The following is a 20,472-nucleotide window of genomic DNA, read 5'->3' on the forward strand; positions in this document are numbered from 1 at the left end:
AGCAACTACTGTGTGTGTGTGTGTGTGTGTGTGTGTGTGTGTGTGTGTGTGTGTGTGTGTCGCACTGTTCCAGGTGCTGAGACTACAGCAATGAAAAGAAAAACCCAGAAAGACACATGTCTCCCCTGAGCGTCATTGCGGTGCTTAGCATGACTTCTATTTATACAATATGATGCTATACTTCTATTAAAAAAACGAATTATGTTTCTCTATATCAACATGGAGAGAGTTTAAAAAGCATAATGTTGGGTGGAAAGAGCAAGTTTTTCCATGATAAACAGTAAGCTGTTTATGTAAATTTAAAAAAAGAAAGAAGATACAGAACAATAGATGTCCAGTTAATGGATGCATGTAGGCGTGTGCAGTGGAATAAAAACTGAGCCGAATACATAGGATAAATTCCTGATAATGATGGCATTTTGGGAGGAAAAGATAGGGCAGCGGAGGGAACAAAGAGAGGAATTTACCTTTCTCTGTAAAGCATCATTTCTTTCATTAAAATACATAGAGTGCATAAGAATGGTAACAGTGGACATTCTGCATGATAGGCACACAAATGAACATTTTCTGCCTGCGGGGGGTTTGTACTTCTTCAGTTACATGAGAAATGGAAGGAGGAGGGACTGTGGACACGAGAGGAGGGCGAGTCAGAAGAAACAGATTTGCTGTGAGGCCTGAACTTCCTCTAAAGCACCAGGGACCCCCTGTCGTGAAGCTGAGCCCTCTGCCCTCTCTGCGCCCTGGCCCCATGCTGCCCCAGTGGCTTCCCCAGGGGCCAACTGTCTTCCTGCCTGGCTTTGGCAATATTGTCTACATCCTCCCGGTTCTGCTCCCTCTTCAACCACAATTTGACTTCTGCTTCACTTGGGTTTAGCTCTTGCCTTGCAATCTGGAAATCATCTGCCACTATCCTGGCACCAAGCCCAGGGCCTCCCAGAAACCCGCTGTACTCTTCAGGACCTCAGTGGTGTAGCACACGGGCGGCCTGTCCTGTGCTACCCCAGGTCACCTGCTTTGTCCAGGCCTGGCTCTCTGTGAGTCCGAATTTCTCTGGCCATCCTTTTCTCCAAGCAACAGCATATATAACTCACTGTCCTTGGAAGCATCATGCACATAGTGCGTCTCAAAGTTCGGTCATTCATGAACCACCGTTATGATTTCTGCAGTCACTGGATATCAGCTTCACTATTATTTATCTGTCTACATAACTCATATTGTCTGAAGGCAACGTAATTATAAAGAAAATGTGCATTTCTGCCTTTAAGTAGTATCATTAGCCATGTATATGTGTGTTTGTGTGCATCAAATACAAATATAGTGACAAATTTCAGTCATACTTGGAATATAAAAACCGGAAAAAAAAATGAAGGAAAAAAAAAAAGAGAGAGAGAGAAGCAAACCAAGAACCAGACTCTTAACTACAGAGAACACACTAATGGTCACCAGAGGGGAGGTGGGTGGGGAGATGGGGGAAATAGGTGATGGGGATGAAGGCGTGCACCTGTCGTGATGAGCACCGGGTGTTGTATGGAAGTGTTGAGTCACTATATTGTACACCTGAAACTAATATCACACTGTCCATTAACTATATTGGAATTAAAATAAAAAACTTAATAAGAAATTTTCAGATTAAAAACAACACAAATATAGTGAAAGCAAAACAGTGATACTAAATTCTGGCTAGATACACCTGCCTTCCAAAGGCTCTTAGCCAGTGGCTTACTTTACCTGTGATTAATAAAAAAGAAAAAGGGATCAACAAGTGTTGGAGGAGGAGCAGAGATCATTCGTCCTCATAGAACATCCTGAGAATCAGAGCAGAGGGAAGGCAGAGGCACACAACTGGTGGGTAGGTCAGGGGCACCCTCCGGAGGCTTTCCCTTTGGAAGACTCGGAAGCATTGATAAGGCACGCAGGGTAAAAACTTCTCACAGTGTGTTCCCATGGCACTTCTTTGTAGAATCTCATCAGCCTGTGTACCAACAGTGGGTCCTATCCCATCCTGATTATCATGACATATTATTTTTCAGTCTTTTTTACCTCAACACATGTGTGTATTCAACTGGCACGGTTTCACCCTGCTTTGTATGACTCATACTTTTATGGTGAGTTTTCTTTCCCTATAACTAGAAATTAGCCTTTAGTCATGGGGTTACCTTCAGCCCTATTACCAGCTCTGCATATGGTGGGCAATTGCTATATGACTGTATTAGTAATGTTTTGTTAGGAAAGACACTGCCAGGCAATGGGTTTCATGATCAGCTAGATCTTGAGAAGCCATTTGGGAAACGGAGTTACGCTCATAGCCAGAGGCTCTAAGACATGAAAGCTGGTGTTGCTTCTACCCAATCCCATTGGGTCAGGCCACTTAAAACCAAGAGGATCTGGTATCTAATCTCCAGGACCTGTATCTGACATGATTTCTACCATGGGGGGAGGTTTGTAAGTATATACTTGCGTACAGATTTGCACGAATGCTCAATCAACTCACTGTAATTCCTGTAAACATCTTCTTGCATTGTCAAGAAACAGAGATAATCTAAGACCTTCAAATGATGCAGCCTAGAAAAGAAGTCAGCTGCTTTGTCTGCCACGGTGGCTGTAAATACAGCCATATCTGTGGCCATATAGCCTTGCCAGTCTGCATACACAAAGGGAAGACTTTAAGTATCTCAAATATATGAAGACCATTAGACTTGCCTGGAGGTGGGAAACCTAACGAAAAAAAAGAAGAGCCAGATCGCCAGATGCTGAATGGTGCTCTTCAAACCCTTTTTCCTTGACTCACAGTAAGAAATACATAGTGAAAAAGACATTTTGTATCGGGACCCAGTAAGCACATATGTATACAGAGACGCATGTATAGAGACATATACAAACAGACACACGTATAGAGACATATACAAACACCTCCACAGTCCTGAATGGGCACCTGTGAATTCAAACAAAGCTTTCATAAAAGACTTAGCCCTCCTATTTGTGATGCATGCCAATTCGTTCTATCTACTCTATTTTATTTTTTAAAAAACAAAGTTACAGTCCATGAAATTGATTTCACAGCCCATTAATAGGTCACTGCCCGCCATGGGAAGAACCATTACCCTGTCATATTAAGTGGCCACTGTGTCTATTTTCAGCCTTAACTCTTCCTATTTTTCTAAATTATTTCCTGTAACCATATATCCTATGCATGAGGCAGACTAACTTTATGGTTAATTTTCACTGTGTTTCACCAGTAAGCCCAGGGGCTTCCACGCCTCTTGGGTCCCCAGCATGGTTAGGCCACGTAAGTACAGTCACTGCGGGTTGAAGCACAGTGCTTTGTTCTCCAACTCTTTCTTTTCCCTTCTGAACAGGTTGCTTTTTAATGAGCAATGTATCACACAGCCACAACTGGAACAGGTGATCGACATGAAATATGCATGCCCTTTCTGCCTCAAAGTCAGAAATCTCGTGGGACAGGGAATCCTGTTGATGTGCCTTTCCAGATGTGAGTTACCCCGAAACGGCAAGCAGCGCTCATGGCATTCTTTTTCCTACCTTCCCAGCAACCTGTTAAAGCCCAGAAGTCCAAATTAAGTCACCCGCGGACAACCAGTGCCATGGCCCAAAGCTTCTCCTTTCCAGAAAAGGCTTTTCTCTCCAGCCGCCCAGAACCCCTCCCCAAAACCTACAAGTTGCTTCTGACCTCACCTCAGCTTCCAGGCCAAATCCACAGCCAGTCAATTCTGTGTTCAAAACATATTTTATTCGAGCTCCTTGAACCTGCCACCATTTCTCCACCTCAGGACGCTTGCACATGCTTTCCTTTCTTTCTTCTCAGCCCTACTCTCCCATCCACTGTGCCTCCTGTGAAAAGCACCCTCCACAGAAACCCTTCCTCCCCTACACTGTCTAAACAGCAGTTCTCTTTATGTGGATTCAACCTCCTTGCCTTAATTCTCTTAAGAACACTTATCACATTTTGTAATTATTTTCTCTGTCTATTTACTTGTTTTGATTCTCTCCCCCACCAAAATATTTGTTCCTAGATGTCAGGGCCCCAAACCATTTTTTTCATCATATAAATGAGGACATACAATTTAAATTTTATAACCTTCTTCGGCTCTTTAAAAAAAAAAATCCTTAAAATAATTCCTTTAAAAATCAAATTCCATTCTTTCCAAGGATTTATTCTTTTAAATAACTAGGAATCTAACTAGAGGAAAGATTAATGGCAGACTGCACTATCTGCTCAAAAACGAAGATCTGATCATTAACAGACTAAATAGGGTAATTAGGTATACAGTTGGAATGCAGTGTGCAGGCTGAAATTAGTAGTCTATAATTGAGCCTCATTTAACTGCTGGAGAATTTCACTGAGAGAATTTTATTTACATAAGAAAAATATCTTAGATTGCTCTGGGAGAATTTAAACATATGTACGCCAAATCCCTCCTTACTTATCGAATCCAAGCCCAGGGTTGCTAGTTTATTCTTCAGGCCCCGTGTGCAGGGGTAGCATCATCATTTTTGGCCAAGTGATTTCTTCCAGGCAGCCCAAGGTCCAAGCTGGTGCTTCAGGATTCCTTTGAATATCTTGGTGACACTTTTGTAAGCACAGCAGATCCTGACAACAGGCCCTATGTACCGAGCCTATTTTCGGGAAAAATCCAAAATAAGTATGTCATCAGTATTCAAACAAGCATTTAATTCAACAGTGTGAGAGGTGGGGGGAAAACAGTAGGTAAGTCAGGCAAACATGGGGATTGACCTGCCCTGGAGAGCCTCCTGTCATGGGGGGGGAGGGGGCAGTGCTACACATGCAAACAGACTAGATTGAATGCAGTTAGTGGTAAAGTCCTGTGTTACCAAAGTAGGGCTGGAACATCAGGAGATCCGCTACCTACCAGCTGAGACACTGGGGCTGGGTTGTCGGAGGGAGGGTTACAAAGACCGGTGTAAATATTGAAAGCCCCCCTTAGGCTTTTCCGTAGGCATCAGTGTGATCAAATTGAAAACCAGCCTAAACGAGAGGCCATCTTTTGACACATTTACTCCCAACATAAATATTATCCTGGATTTCTCTCCTTCCCCTCTGTCGTGCTGCTCAAATGAGTTTGGTCTACGCCTGCTGCGTCCATATGCTCACCACCCACTGACACCTTCTTCAAAATAAATTTCAACTGCACAAGCAGTGCACTAATGGAGTCTTCCTTTAAGATATTCAAATACATGAGACTATGAAATAAAACCTGTAATTCTGCCTTCCCTTGCCCTAGTCCACTGGTGACTTCAGAGGTGACTATAGCTCACATTTTGGTGGATATCTTCTGACACCTTCCTCTCTGTTCATTTACACACACAAATTTATACGCACAGACACACATCCATTGCCTTTTATACAGGACATTATGTATTGTTCTATACTCACTTTATTTGATGTCTTGCAGATCTTCGCATGCAGTATGCAGTCTGCATGCATTTACCTTACTTTTTTTTTTTTTTGACTGGTGATATTGAGGGTTTTTTTATTATTTATATTTTTTTATTTAACTGTGTAAATTTTCTTAAATTTTATTTTATTACGTTATGTCCTTTAAAGGACTGCCTAGTATGGATACACCTGAACTTCATTTAGTCATGCCTTGATTGGCATTTAGGTTTGTTTATGGTTTTTCACTTTTAAACAAGGCTGAAGTGTACCTCTTCTGTGTACATTGGTGTGTGCATGTGTATGAGCGTTTCATTAGGACAGACTCTTTGAAGGGTCAAGCTGGAGGGAACTGTATGCAATTCTTAACATTTGAAATAGGTTACTGGAGTGCCCACCAAAAACCAAGACTTCACCAATTGACACTCCTACCAGTAGGTATGCAATCCCCACGCCCTGTGAAGACTATCTATTATCACATATTTTAATTTTTCCTAATCTCCTGAATGAAAAATCACATCTTGTTTTAATCCACATTGATTTTTGTCGAGTTCTAGATAAATACCATTCAGAAATCAATCAAAATGCAATTAATTTCATTTGTGGAAGATGGACATTTTTGCAGTATCAAGCTGTCTAATTCTGGGGTTTGTGCCTCTTGATTTACCCAAGTCTTATACTATTATGCCCTTTGGTAATGATTTGTAGCATGCTTTAAGTTCATTGTATATATGCTTAGCAGTTTGTAGCTAGATATTTAATATTTTTATTGATCTAGCCAAGTGGAATGCTTTATCATTATATTTTATTGCAGATTACAACTATTCTAGAGCACCTTTCTCTAGCAGGCACCCACATGGATGTTCTTATTCGACATCACAGTATCGCCTGGAATGTAGTATCGCCCCATCGGGCAGAAGAGGACATGGAGGTCTTTTGGGTCACGTGTGCATTCTAGTTTATGCTGACAGTGAGACGCAGAGCTGACGTCTGCACCATCCTTTCTGGAAGTCCTCCCTGCCTGGTTCTCAGAATCCCACACCCTCCTGCGTCTCCGCCCCTCCTTTCTCTTGCTGTGTCTTGCCGGCCCTTTTCCTCCACTCCTGACCTGGGGGGTTCCTGGGCATCAGTCCACATCAAGGGCTTCTTGGCATTCAGAGCTTGGTCCCCAAAGCTCTGTCTCCAGCTTGACTTTTGTCACACACCCTAAGTGACCCAGCATACCTTCCCTGTAAAAACAGACACCCGCCCCGGCTCCTTCACCTGCCAGCACCATCACTGTCCCGTCCATCCCTCAGACCGAGCACTTGGAGCACTCTTCTCCCCAATCCAGTTCTGTTGATTCTTTGGCTTAAATGATTCTGGGTGTGTCACTTCTGTTCCGCTCTCCCTGTTCCTGTGCCTTGCTGTCTCACCAGGGCCACGACCCAGAGCCGGCCTGTGAGCTCCCAGCCACAATACCAGGGCATTACGCTGGTGGGGATACCAAAAGTCGTATAAACACGGGCGAGTCACTTAATCTCTGTTCCTTACTGTTCTCATCTGTAAAGTGGGAATAATAACAGTACCTGTCCCGTGGGGTCGTTGTGAGAACCACGTGGGTCAAAACACAGGATGTTCAGACTAAGAATGTAATACCTGTTGGTTCTGATTAGGATTAGTGTCAATACCCAGATGTCTCTGTGTCCAAATTTCCATTTGTTAAGACAACCATCACATTTGATTAGAGGAGCACCCTACTCCAGTATGACCTCATCTTAACTAATTACATCTGTGATGAACCTATTTCCAAATAAGGTCATGTATTTAGAATGTGGGCTTGGGGGTTAGGACTTAACTCTTGAGTTTTTTGGGGGGGCACACTTCAACCCATAACACCAGGTTAGAATTGTTATCTTAAGGGCCTACTCCTCTCCCTTATGTGCAGCTTTCAACATAATTTTCTTTGAACAATCATTTTATCAAGCCACTCAATTGCCCAAGACATAGCTGTAGATGCTTCACACCTGTATCTAACTATGGCTTGGCACCCACCCGTCACATCACACAACAGACCTACCTCAGAACAAAAGGAAGAGTTCCATTCTAGTCTACATCTGAATTAAGAGAAGGCGATAATAGATTTTATATATATATATACACATATATATTTATATATATATTTTTTTTTTCGGTTTCCACTTCTATTTTAGTTAATTCAACTTTCAAATCCGAAAAAATGTTAAGATATTCATTCAAGGCTCATCTTGTTTCTAGCACCACATACTTAGAACTTAGATTTCAATCTTCCTCTTATTTCTTGGAGACTGTTATGGAAAGTGCCCAGGACAAAGCTCGGTTCCATTGCCCAGTCGGCTGTCACTTGGAGGTGGTAGGCACAGCTGATAAAAGTTTCATTGTGTTATGCTACCATTTGGCATCTTATTAGAAGAACCATCTGTTCTTTTAATTACTATTAACGCAGTTCAGATTGCAAGAGCGAAAAGACCCCTAAGATATTTCTAAGTGAAAAATCAAATACACGTTTAAAATCTTCCTGAAAATAGTATTGTCCCTATTGAAGATCTAACAGCCCGGCTGCACAGGAAAAAGCCAGAGAGCATAATGAAAGAATAATTAACATCAAAATCTTAAAATATGCTCATTTTCATATGAGAATATATTAGTCACTCCTAGAGGGGAAAAAATTCTGTTTTTATGTATTATACATGAGGAAGTTTCATGTTGAAACCTAAAAAGAGGTATTTCAGCTTGCTTTCTTTTTACCTAGACTTAAGAAGAGACATTTTGTATACAAGCAGTGATAGACCATTTCAGCCGTCCACCTCCTGAACAAATATTTCTAGATAGCATAGCTAGGCACCACTCTGAATAATAGAGATGAACAATTGAGCAAGACAAATCAAGTTTCTGCTATTCTGGTTGGAGGAGAGAAATGTTATGCCAACCTTAAACACACACAAGGCAACCTCATGTAGATGGAATAAAATCAAGCTCTGTGAGCACGAGTGACCATGGGTACATTAACGTGAGCTGGCATTGCTAGGAAGTTGATTTAGGAACTGAGGCCAGAAAGATTAGAAAGAGCCAGCCAGGTAGAGAGATGGGCTCAAGGTCCTTCAGGTAGAGTGATTAAGAGGACAGGGTGGCTGAGGCGTGGTGGCAAAGGGAGAGGGGGCGGTGAATGGCTTTTGGAAATATGGTCAAAGCCCACCGTGAATAATTTGGTCTAGTGGGATCTAGGGGACACTGAATGATCTTCCTGATTTCCTGCACTGAATGACCATGGCTGCTGAGTGGGGAACAGGCTGACATGAGCAGGCGTAGAAACAGAGTGAGGAAAGCCTGGGACCCCCAGACCAGGGTGCGTAGCGAGACAGGGAAGTGGACCATTCTGGATGTATTTTTGAAGTAGGAACAGAAGGACCTTGTGTTGGATGAGATATGAGAGGTGAGGAATGGTTAATTTGGAAGACTTCACAATATCTGTCTCAGGTTTAAATACTGACAAATATGCAGGGAATATTCTTATTCGAATCACATGATGATGATTATAGAGGAAGACCTCGGGTTTCCATGAATGTCCCAGTTACTTGCAGGAGGGATGTCTGAGGATGATGTCTGGCCATCCTCTGCCCACAGCCCCACACGGGGATTTAGCAAAAGCTACTCTGCGGGCCTTGTTCCATCCATCCCTCTGCATCTGCACCCTGTTAGTACCCTGTTGTGTGATCCTGGCTCACAGGGGTTTGGGAACTATTTTGCCTGTCTCAGTGACATAGCGCCCAGTGTCAGGAATGTGGTATAAAACTCAGCCATGTTATTTCCACTCTCATGCTTTTCCTGCTACGTGAGGCTGCTTCACAAAAGTTAGCAAATACATAAACAATTAAATACTATGTCCACGTCCATGGGCTCTTCCCTATCTGGCTCAGGCAGGCTGATGGCCCCGGGCAGCTTTGTGCTCATGCCGTCGATGGACAACTGGTTGATCCCATCAGAACAGCAAAATAACACACTTTACGCCTGCTTCTCTAGATATCCTACTTAATGCATGACTATCTGTTAGATGACAGCCATGCATTAATCGAAACTTCAACAGCAGAATAAAGAGGATGCTCTTTGCCATCTGTCTTTCATACGTGAACAAACCAAAGTTTAAAGATGCTGAATGTCTTTTCTGAGGTCACACAATTGGAAAGTGGCTTTAACGGGTTGGGAATATGGAGCTACTGGATTCTAAAACCCAGCTTTTTTTGTGGTTGTTACCTTTGTTTTTATTTTTTATTGTTTTTTTTTTAGTGTTGTATTAAGTTTTAACTTTAATTCCATTGTAGTTACCATACAGGGTTATATCCGTTTCAAGTGTACAATATAGTTATTCAATAATTCTACACATTCCTCAGTGCTCATCAGGACAGCTGCCCTCCTTATTCCCCATCACCTAGTTCCCCCGTCCGCCCACCACCGCCCTTCTGGTAACCATCAGTTTGTTCTCTGTAGTTAAGAGTCTGTTTCTTGGTTTGCCTCTCTCTTTTTTTTCCCTTTGTTCATTTGTTTTGTTTCTTAAATTCCACATATGAGTAAAACCCGGCTTTTTCTTCCACAATGAGAAATCCTTATGGGCGGGTGAGCTTGTTCTACCTGGTACCAAGGAAAAGATCTTTTAACTTGATTCTTTATAAGAATGAGGAAAAAATTAGCTGAGTAGATTGAAAAAGCAGATTAATAAAGTATGCTTTAACATAGCAAGTTAATTATTTAGGTCGGAGTAATCTGCAAGGATGTAGGCGGGTTTGGTAATAATACAATTTTCCTCCCTGGAATTGGTAGTTAGCTTCATCCAGGTGAGATGAGGTTTCCTGATTACACTCCGGCTTTTTCCTTCTCATCCTGTTTTCTCACCTTGATGCCATGTCTCCAACCCTAAGACTGAAATCTGTTTAGGTCGTAAGCTCCCTGAAGACGAGGCTGCGTCTCATTCCTTTTTGGATTCCCAGAGCCCAGAAGAGTGCTGGCCCTGTGAATGGCATATCCTTCGGCTCTGGTTTTCCTAGAATCAACTTCCATATGCTTTCTTCTGGAGGTCTCTGATGCCTGCTTTCTGCGGCTCAGATCTTCAGCTACACGTAACTGGGCAAATGGGTGGCTAGAACTGCTGAAGTTTTAATATCTGCCTCTGATGCTATTGCATAGAAAACTTGAAAAGGAAACAGGAAGAGTGTGGCTACAGGACTTAAACCCTGAGTGTTCCTATAATACTCCCAATTGTGCAGATGTTCAATTTTCTTTGCTGAGCTTTATGTCTCTAGATAGAAATGTCCCTCTAGCCCCTGTGCTGAGCTGGCTGACCTGTTAGTGGCACTGACATACAAGCTCATGTCAATAACATTGGAGAACCACCCCAGCACTTACTCGTGACTCACAAACTCTTAGTTTATGCAAAGCTCTAACAGCTGTGGTATGTCTGGTTTCTACCTCTCAGCATACTGAATGCATCACCTTGTGAATGTGTTGATGGGGGTATGGGCGTCAGAGAGAAGTAATAATTCTTGGTTTGGCTGGTAGCAAAGGAAGGAATGGATACACTGTTGAAAACAGAACTAGGGCTTAAACATCTGGGAACCATTTAGTGCATGTTGAGAAGTCAAGATAGCTTCTGAGACACCCCTCTAAAAACTCAGCAGTGTAGCTCAATAATTGATATCAATAATGATGACCCAGAACCCCAAAATTTTTCACTATTATTCAGTTGACTGATTTGCAGTATGTTTAACATGACACAAAGTATGCACTATGTTTGAGAAATGTTTTTGCACTATGTTTGAGAAATGTTTTTGGAAAACTATTAGCACTATCTAAAGTGCTAATAATTTTCCAAGGGAAATAAAATAACCTATAAAATTTTGGCTTTTTGCACAGTTGTATGTTACCAGACAGTTGTGAGTAGTAAAGGTATGTGTGTGTATGTGTGCGTGTGTGAGACAGAGACAGAGTTCCTGTGTGTGCTGATTATTAATATCAGCATTTTGTATCTCAACGTTTGCTTATTTTAACAGAAGCACATTCTTCAATCCCGTTTCAGGATGTGAATGAACCATTTATTCTATATGATACAAAAGGCTCTGATGATGTAAGGCAGGATATGGCACATGGTGGCACGTTAGGGAGCAGTTAAGATGATTTCTTATCACCATGGAGACAAGACATCTGGTGCTCTAAAGACCCTGTGTGTCCTTGTTGCCCCTGAAAATTCCATGCATCTTGGGAGTTCAGACTGTAACCCAGACCCTGGGTCTTCAGGGCTCTCTCTTAGTCAAAGTCTTCTGTTCTTCATCTTTATTTTGTTTTAAAATGTTGATCGATTTTGAAATGGGTTTCATTGGGAAAAATGAGGGGCTAGACCAAATGGTTTCAATGAGGTACAGTAATTGGGACAATTCCTTCTTCCTATGAACATCTCCGGAATGTTTAAAACAAAGTTCAAGTTCTGAAACAACATGTCTTAAGGGTCTTATTTGGCGTGCTAAGTGAGTAAAAAAAAAAAAAAAGTGAGATATTACAGGAGCAAGTAAGTGATTAAATTAAATGTGCCTGGAGAATAGAGCCCCCTCAGGAATCTGCAGAGTAATAAATGCGTGCAGCTGCTTGAGCATCTCTCAACACTTCTAAGCAATGGTACACAGAGTGCTCACCACTGCTGATGGCCTGTCAGTTCTAACGAAAATACTCTTATGTTAGAAACGTGACAGGAATTACATACATTATCTTTTTGTTTCTCTTTACTGTCTACCGCTTAGTACTTTAAAAAAGCTCGTTATTAAAACATTATGTAAGTATGCAAAATATATTGAAAGTAAGAATGTTTCAATTATACACAGTATGGATTGGTAAGAAATGCTGTGTGTGATGACATATGACAAATGGTAAAAGGTATTTTTAGCTGCTCTCTCTTTGGGGGAGGATAGAGCAAAAATATCTAGAATATAGAGCATTTGCTTTTCTAGCTATTTTAATATTTAGCACATTTGTAATATATTTTAAAATAAGTAACTAAAATAGTTTAAAAAGTGAATTTTTTACTTAAAGATTTTTGTACTTTTTTTTGGTTAATTTGCATTATTTTAAAAAGCTTATTCTAGATTGGTATCTGTTTTTTTTTTTTATTTTTTTTCTTATCCGTGCCCTTTTGAATTGCTCTTACTTGCATTAGAAATCATAAGCCATTTTTATTTTATGTGAACAACTGGTCTATGAGCAAAGTGTAGTCTTTATAAAAAAATAACCAAGGGCTGTAGGAATTGTGTTCATAACTTAAATATTTGAGACCTAAAATTATCAAAGTCAAGATGCCTGGAAATTCTGATTCAAATAAACGAAAGGAAGTTTCAAATGAACTTAAGAGCAACAAACAATACAAGAAGGTAAATTATTGGTATTTTAGTCCTTTCTGAAAGACACAGAATCACATTATCCCCCACTAGAATTGTATCAGGCAGAGAAATCTTCTGTAAGAGAGTCTTAACAATGTTACGAGAGTGTTGTCCTGAGTCACTCACCATGTGGGTGTCACAGTTCACTTCGGGGTTCACACCTTTGCCTTCATTTGGTTTATCGTCAAATTATAACTGAACAGTAAAAATTGTCTTCAGATATTTACATTTTCAAAGGAAAAATTACCTTTATTCTTCTTAGAGAGCCCTGGCATTTGATCTCTGAATGTGGACAGTTCTATACAGGTAGACCAGTAAAGGTATGCATCTCAGGAGGGAAAGTGATGATTGATGACTGTTGGGAGTACTGACTAAGAAACTGCAGAGTCCTCCAGAACACCGGCGGCAGGGGGAATTGATCTTAGTCTTAGAATTGAGCGTTAAGTGTTGGTTGTTATTATGAGGAGGTAAGATAGTCCTTCCTGGGAAATTTGTGGATATTTTATTCCTTTCCAGCCTAACATTTGTGATTTTCATGGAAACACTTCAAGCTGAGGCAAAAGTTCATGCTCATGTGAGGTAGAAATTCACCAAAGAAAGTTAATATTCCCTTGATTTGTCAGATTCTAAGAGAGAAGTTGTCATCAAAGAAAATCTGCTAAATTAGCTGCACATCAATTATATGCCAATTCTGCTGCTCTAAAGAAAAATACATGACCTTAAAACTTAATTCATGAGATTAGACTTTCTAAGTATATATTTATTGTGTAGCATACTTACTCAAAACTCCTAATTTAGGGTAATTGAAAAATTAAAATAGCTTGGACCCTTAAAGTAACTGACACACTCCTAGCATTAGCCTTTGCTTAAGCTTCCTTCAGGTGGGAAAAAAATATTCAATGTCTTTGTTTATGTGATTTGAGTTGCTTTTGTTCTATTTTAATTGGGCAATCATTTTCTTCTATTGCAGGATCTAGATTTCTCATCACATCCACGGGAGCCTTGTATATTAAAGATGTACAGAATGAAGATGGATTGTATAATTACCGCTGTATCACGCGGCACAGATACACTGGGGAGACCAGGCAGAGTAACAGCGCTAGACTTTTTGTATCAGGTAAAAACCCATCGAGACTTGTGGTTACCGTTTCTGTTACTCCTTTGTTAGTGTCCTGAGCGAAGTCAACCAAACCTGTAGAATTCATGACTCAAATAAAGACTTCTTTTCTTTCCCCCAAAATATATTAGCAACTAAAGGTTTTTTTTTTTTTTTTTAAAGCAACCCTAATGCTATACACTACACATATAGATATTCCGAGGGAAGTCATTTCAGGCTTTGTAAAATTCCACATTCCTATGACCCAATATGGCTTCTGTTTTGAGGAGAATGCCTCCTTGCCCTGTGTATTTGTGTCCTGTCCACCAGCACTATGAGGGTCTCCGTGACACATAGCTCTGAGGGAGAAGAGCAGGGGCACAGGGAACACACCTCTTGTTCCCCATATTATGTCTAACAATATTGGGGAAAGAACCCATATCTAAAAGGATAGTCACTCCCTCCCACCTCCGTCCAGGATGATTCTCAAGCGAAAAAAACCTGAAGGCTGCTAATTCCACCCTGCTGGAAATACACCAGTTTTGTGCCTTCCTTTATAGCATTTATACTTTGAGAAAATATCGACCTTTTGCATAATCTTCACCACTGGCTTGTTACTGGCCCATCTGTCAAACAAGTAAGCGATCCGCTCACACGGCGATGTGCTAGCTCTTCGTGGAGCCAATTAGAATGTGAGATGTCCATCTTGGTCCTAGAAATCTGGTGCAAAATATCTGACCTTTGCCCTTGCTTGCATCTTTAGAAGGTAAAACTGCTTCGTGACCTGAATATCTTCATCTTATTTGTAGTGATGCTTTGTGAGGAAGAAGGGATGGAAAGCTGTTGACCGTTGGTGTAATTTAAAACATTGCTGCCCGAACACCTACTTACTGTGCTTTTGCTGGGTTCCTCGTCCACATTCACATTCTTAAAATAGCCAGAGTCCACCTGTGTTTCCAGGGGCTTTGCAAACACAAGTCAGAATCAAGTGATTTCTTCTCTGTACACAAAAATACTTTTTACTTACCTCTTCTTTTTCATGCCAAGTGTTACTTTATCTCTTGCTTTATAGCTCTGCGTTGTTGCTTCTGTTAAGGGCAGGAACAATCAGTATAGTAAAATTATACTCCATTAAAAAAAAGACTAGAGAAAAGCAAATGAGAAAATGAATGACATCTGTGATCTTTGTCTCTGGTGGCTTTAATGACAGCACAGTGTTCTACTTGCTCAGAATATCCTAGAAAAGGTCTTGTGTGCAATCAAGAGGAATGTCATAACAGTATTGGGACAAGAAAGGGGAAGGATTGGGGGGTGGATCTGGGTACAAGATTAAATTGGATTTTAGCAAAAGAAGCAAAAAGCATTTCTCCATCCCCCAAAATTAATTAAGTGATGGTATTCTGAAAGCTCATCTTCTTTTTCTAAGATTTTATTTATTTATTTGTCAGAGAGAAAGAGAAGAGAGAGAGTTCACAAGCAGGGGGAGCAGCAGAGGGAGAGGGAGAAGCAGGCTCCCTGCAGAGAGAGGAGCCTGATGTGGGACTCGATCCCAGGATCCTGGGATCATAATCTGAGCTGAAGGCACATGCTTAGCAGACTGAGCCACCCAGGCATCCCTGAGAGCCAATCTTTCTTGAAAAAGAAACCTGAATAGGAAATCTGAAAAGAAGGAGAAAACTGGGGAAAAAAGAGAGAGAGAGAGAGAGAGAGAGAACCTGAAATGTGGACTTGTTTCTCTCTATTCTAACTTATTAAGTACTGATTTTCAAATTTAACTCTTAGGGTTGGAGAGACAAATTTACTTTTCTTAATTCCAAGTTTTTTTGTTGTTATTATTTTTTTTAATAGAATGTCTTACTAATGTTTTAGACATTGACAGCAGGACCCATGAGCACTTGGTCACTGTGGAAGTGAGTGGGGTCCATGAGGTCACCCAGTGGGCATTTGTGATGGGAAGTGAGGAGCCTCAGGGCACAATCTCACACTAAGATATTGAGCATTTGGGGTTAGAGGTATATCTGTGGGGTCAACAGAGTCAAGTGTCATGGAAAGACTCTTGAGAGAGTCTCTGTATGTAGCACATAACTGTGAAGACTTTTTGTCACAGAAATGTTAATAACGTAGTTGAGGGAGGAAATTGTTACTGCTAGAAAATTAGAACATCAGCACTGAGTGCAGATGACTATTCTAGAAATCTAAGCTTTGAAGGAAAAAGAAAAGTTAATTTTACTTTAGATTTAAATGCATTTAAAAATGCACACATGGGGTTTGGGTCCTGTGGGGGCAGGCTAGTGACAAGGTTTTTAATGCTCTTAAACTCCTCTTGAAACAAAAACAGACCAAATATGATGGCGAAAGAAAAATCACAGGGACAAGGCCTTCCAGGAACACTCGGTGGCACTGGATCGTGGGTTGGTGTGGATGGAGTGTTGACAGCAGTGGGGGCATGCAGGAATGGCCGCCATGTCATGGAAGGAGTGGGCGCCAAAGGGGCGCAACCCGCTGGGACTCCACATGGTCACACAACTGCAAAATAGTCAACAGATACTCCTCTCCAAAGCAGAGGATCAGCCCTTGAGTGGACCCTGGGGAAATGTGTCTAGGAGTATTCACCATCCTCGGATAGACCTACCTGAGTTCAGAGTGCAAGATGGGTGCCAGCTGCCATGAGAGCAGTCAGTGATGATGACATCACTCAGTGGTGGCCCGGCTCCTCGGAGATCTCACAAGTGTCCAGCAAATAAGTACTCCTTTCAGAAGAACAAGGACTCACCCCAATAAAACCACTGGCGTTTGGAGTCAAGTTGAGCCAGAGTGGCTCAGAGTGACTCAGCATTACTAAGGGTGGCAAAGGAGGCTCAGGTGGCATGGGAGGCCTTGAAGGAATCCCATCCTATAAAACACTCTAATGTAGAATGGAGCAAGGGGCAGGGTTACTTATGTTTATGTTACTTTTATTTGGAACCAAGATTTTCAGTGTAAAAGATAAAAATATAAAATCCTTGAAATGTCCAATAGAAACTATCAGTACACACTTGCTATATTTTTATGAATGTGTCCCCAAGGTCCTTACCTTGAAAAGGCCTGGAAATGATGGGAAACAGACAGCAACAAGCACCTCTAATATCTAGATCCCAGTGTCCTTTAAGTACTCCCCCTAAAAGGGACCACGATTCCTTGGAAGAATGGTGGATTATAGTGTCTGGGACAGGAAATGTATAAATGGGCCCGAAACATTAATGGGATCTTGTCAAAATGATACAGGGGACAACTTCTGAAGGTACTCTTACTGGCTGAAAGTGTGATGAGTTGAATTTCAAAAATAATGATTGCATTTGATTGATAACCATTTAACATTTTAAGAACTTTGGAGTTTGTTATGAATACACACACATACACACATATATATATATATATATACTTATGTTCTTACATTGGTATATACTTTGATACATGCACACATGTCTACTTAATAACAACCAAAGCAATAGTAAGAATCTCATTGGTCTACATAGAAGAAACTAGGGGACCAACTCTTGATTTTGATACTTGGCAGATTAAAGAGAACCACGATTCTCTTTATCTTTCCTATGACTGTTGTATTTCAAAATAACCAAATAATCCTAGTTTAGGAAGGAAAGTTCTTATTTGCAGAATAATTACATCTACTGAATGTGAAGGAGCTATGACAATTAGAAAATCATTTCAACCTTTAATGAAATAACTAATTCAGACAAACTTTATCACCTGAACTTGCTGATCAATTCAGTGTCACTGAGTGCAGGAAAGCTTCGTGTTGTATGCGTGTAGAGAGAAAGGAGAGAGGTTGAAATTGATTAATCAGCTCATGAGAACTAAGTTCCAGTTTATGAGAAACATGGCCAGAGGAACACGTTCAACGACATCATCAAGAAAGAAATTCAGACCGTGGAGTTTCCTACAAAACAATTCACCTGGCTGCTTCAGCAAGTCGGACACATGAGAGAGAAAAGAAGGAAGAGCCTGTTTTGGATTAAAAGAGAATTGAGAGACATAACTGTGAACTGGAGAACAAGGCTGCTTAATTAGCACGATTGCAAATAATAATAATAGTAATAATGATGTGTTTTTAGCTCATCAGGGAAAAGTGAATATGGAATGGATACTAGATGGTACCAAGAGATTATTATGACTCGTGTAGGTTACTGACATTGAGGTTTTATAAGAAAACTTTTATTTTTATTACAGAAACATACTAATGATATAGTGATAAGATGACATAGGTTCTTACATGGATTTGCCTCAATACAATAGCACCAAAGGCAAAACCTATGAAGAAATAAACAGATAGATGATAAAAAGAATTTTGATGCCTCTCGTGTCTGGGTGATAAATATATGAGATGCATTATATTATTTGTTCTACTCTTGTGTGAGTTTGCAAGTTTTCTATGATAAAAACTTATTTTTAAATGTAGGCAAACGGATTGAAGATGAGGGGGTGAAAATTAAATACTGCTGTTTGGTTGTACTAATTTTGTACATGACCAAATATCCCCCGGAGAGCCTGTCTCAAGCATTGCTTAAATTGTATACTTAAAATAGAAAAGGAATGTGCCAGTCCTTTTATGTAAAGTAGTTTTATTGAGATTTAATTTACCATCCATAAACTTCACCCATGTTAAGTATCCAAGTCAGTGATTTTAGTAAATATAGAGAGCAGTGCAACCATCAATGTCATCCAATTTTAGAACATTTCCACCACCTAGAAAACGCCCTGTGGCCCATTTGAAGTCAGTTCTAATTCCCATCTCCAGCCCCCAGGCAACCACTAATTAACTACCTGTTTCTACCCATGGGCACTTTCTGTATATTTCCTATAAGTTGTATCTCACAACATGTGGCTTTGTATCAAGCTTCTTTCATGTAACATAATCTTTTGTGGTTCATCCATGTTGTAAGATGTTATCAGTAGTTCACTCTTTTTGATTGCTGAATAATATTCCATTGTATGTATATACACATCTCATTTATCCCTTCACTAACGGACGGACATTTGGGTTGTTTCCACGTATTGGCTATTATGAAAAATCCTGCCAGGAACATCTGTGGTCATGTCTTTGAGTGAACACGGTTTCGTTTGTCTGGGATAGATACCTAGGAGTGGAAATTTGGGGTGCTGTGGTAAAGTGAACTTGAGCGTTTTGAGAAACTGCCAAACTGTTTTCCAAAGAGGCTGCACTATATTACTCTCTTATCAACAGTGTATGGGGCGCCAGTTTCTTCTCCACTTCTTCATGAGCACCTGTTCTTGTTCATGTTTTTAATTATAACCTTCCTAGGGGGTGTGAAGTGGTATCTCATTGTAGTTTTAATTTGCATTTCCCTAGTGGCTAATGACACTGAGCATCTTTCCATGTGCTTATCAGTCATTTGAATATCTTCTCTGGTGATATATCTATTCAGATCTTTTGTCTATTTTTTTAAAGATTTTATTTATTTATTTGACAGAGAGAGACACAGCGAGAGAGGGAACACAAGCAGGGGGAGTGGGAGAGGGAGAAGCGGGCTCCCTGCTGAGCAAGGAGCCCGATGTGGGACTCGATCCCAGGACCCTGGGATCATGACCTGAGCCGAAGGCAGACGCTTAACCGGCTGAGCCACCCAAGCGTCCCCGCTTTTGTCCATTTTTTGATTTTTTTTTTCTTATCACAGAGATGTCAGGGTTCTTTATATTTTTTGGAGAGAAGTCCTTTATCAGAAATATAATTTGCAAATATATTCTCCCAGTAGGTTGCTCCTTATTTTTTCCTTAATGGTATCTTGGAAAGTGTAAAATATTTTCACTGTCATGAAGTGTAATATATTGATTTTTTGCCACTTGGGTTTTTGGTGTCATGTCTTAGAACTCTGCCAGACCCAAGGTCATAAAGATTTTTTCCTACTTTTCATCTAAAAGTGTTATAGTTTTAACTCATACATTTAGATCTACAATCCATTTTAAGTTAATTTTTGTAGGCGGTGTGAGGTAAGGTTTCTAAATTATTCTTTTTGATATGGATATCCAACTGTTCCATTCCTTCTTTTTAAAAAAGTCAGATTTAGGGACACCTGAGCGGCTCAATCATTAAGCGTCTGCTTTCAGCTCAGGTCATGGTCCCAGGGTCTTGGGATCAAGCCCTGCATCGGGCTCCCTGCTCCGCGGCAAGCCTGCTTCTCCCTCTGCCACTCTCCCTGCTTGTGTTCCCTCTCTCGCTGTGTCTCTCTCGGTCAAGTAAATAAATAAAATCTTCAAAAAAAAGTCGGATTAACACAGCACCATCTTAAGTATATTTCAGAAATTTCCATCAACAATTAGTTACAGAACAAAAATTTTAAGTGCATTCATCAGGTATTGCTTTCTGTGTGACTAGCGTTAGAAGTGGGCACCTTTTGTTTCCTGGGTTGTGGACTTGTTGTACAAAAAAAAAAAATTAACTGTGCCCACCAAAGGAGTGACACCTTCTTTGTGTCACCTTCTCCAGCGCCAGTGCTACTTCCCACTCTAAGCCA

The 20,472-nt window shown here is 40.6% G+C and overlaps 1 protein-coding gene across 1 annotated transcript in view; it reads left to right on the forward strand.

The window, feature by feature from the left end:
• The window catches only part of DSCAM (DS cell adhesion molecule), a 672,449-nt gene that overhangs the window by 329,086 nt on the left and 322,891 nt on the right, over window positions 1–20,472 (forward strand). Inside the window, exon 4 of the mRNA XM_028126500.2 lies at window positions 13,817–13,963. Coding sequence (XP_027982301.1) covers window positions 13,817–13,963 — 147 coding nt within the window. The remainder of the gene's footprint in view (window positions 1–13,816; window positions 13,964–20,472) is intronic.

Source organism: Eumetopias jubatus, unplaced genomic scaffold (assembly GCF_037043125.1).
Source record: "Eumetopias jubatus isolate StellerSeaLion01/CBP00866 unplaced genomic scaffold, mEumJub1_p1.0 scaffold_1, whole genome shotgun sequence".
Classification (NCBI taxonomy): Eukaryota; Metazoa; Chordata; class Mammalia; order Carnivora; family Otariidae; genus Eumetopias; species Eumetopias jubatus.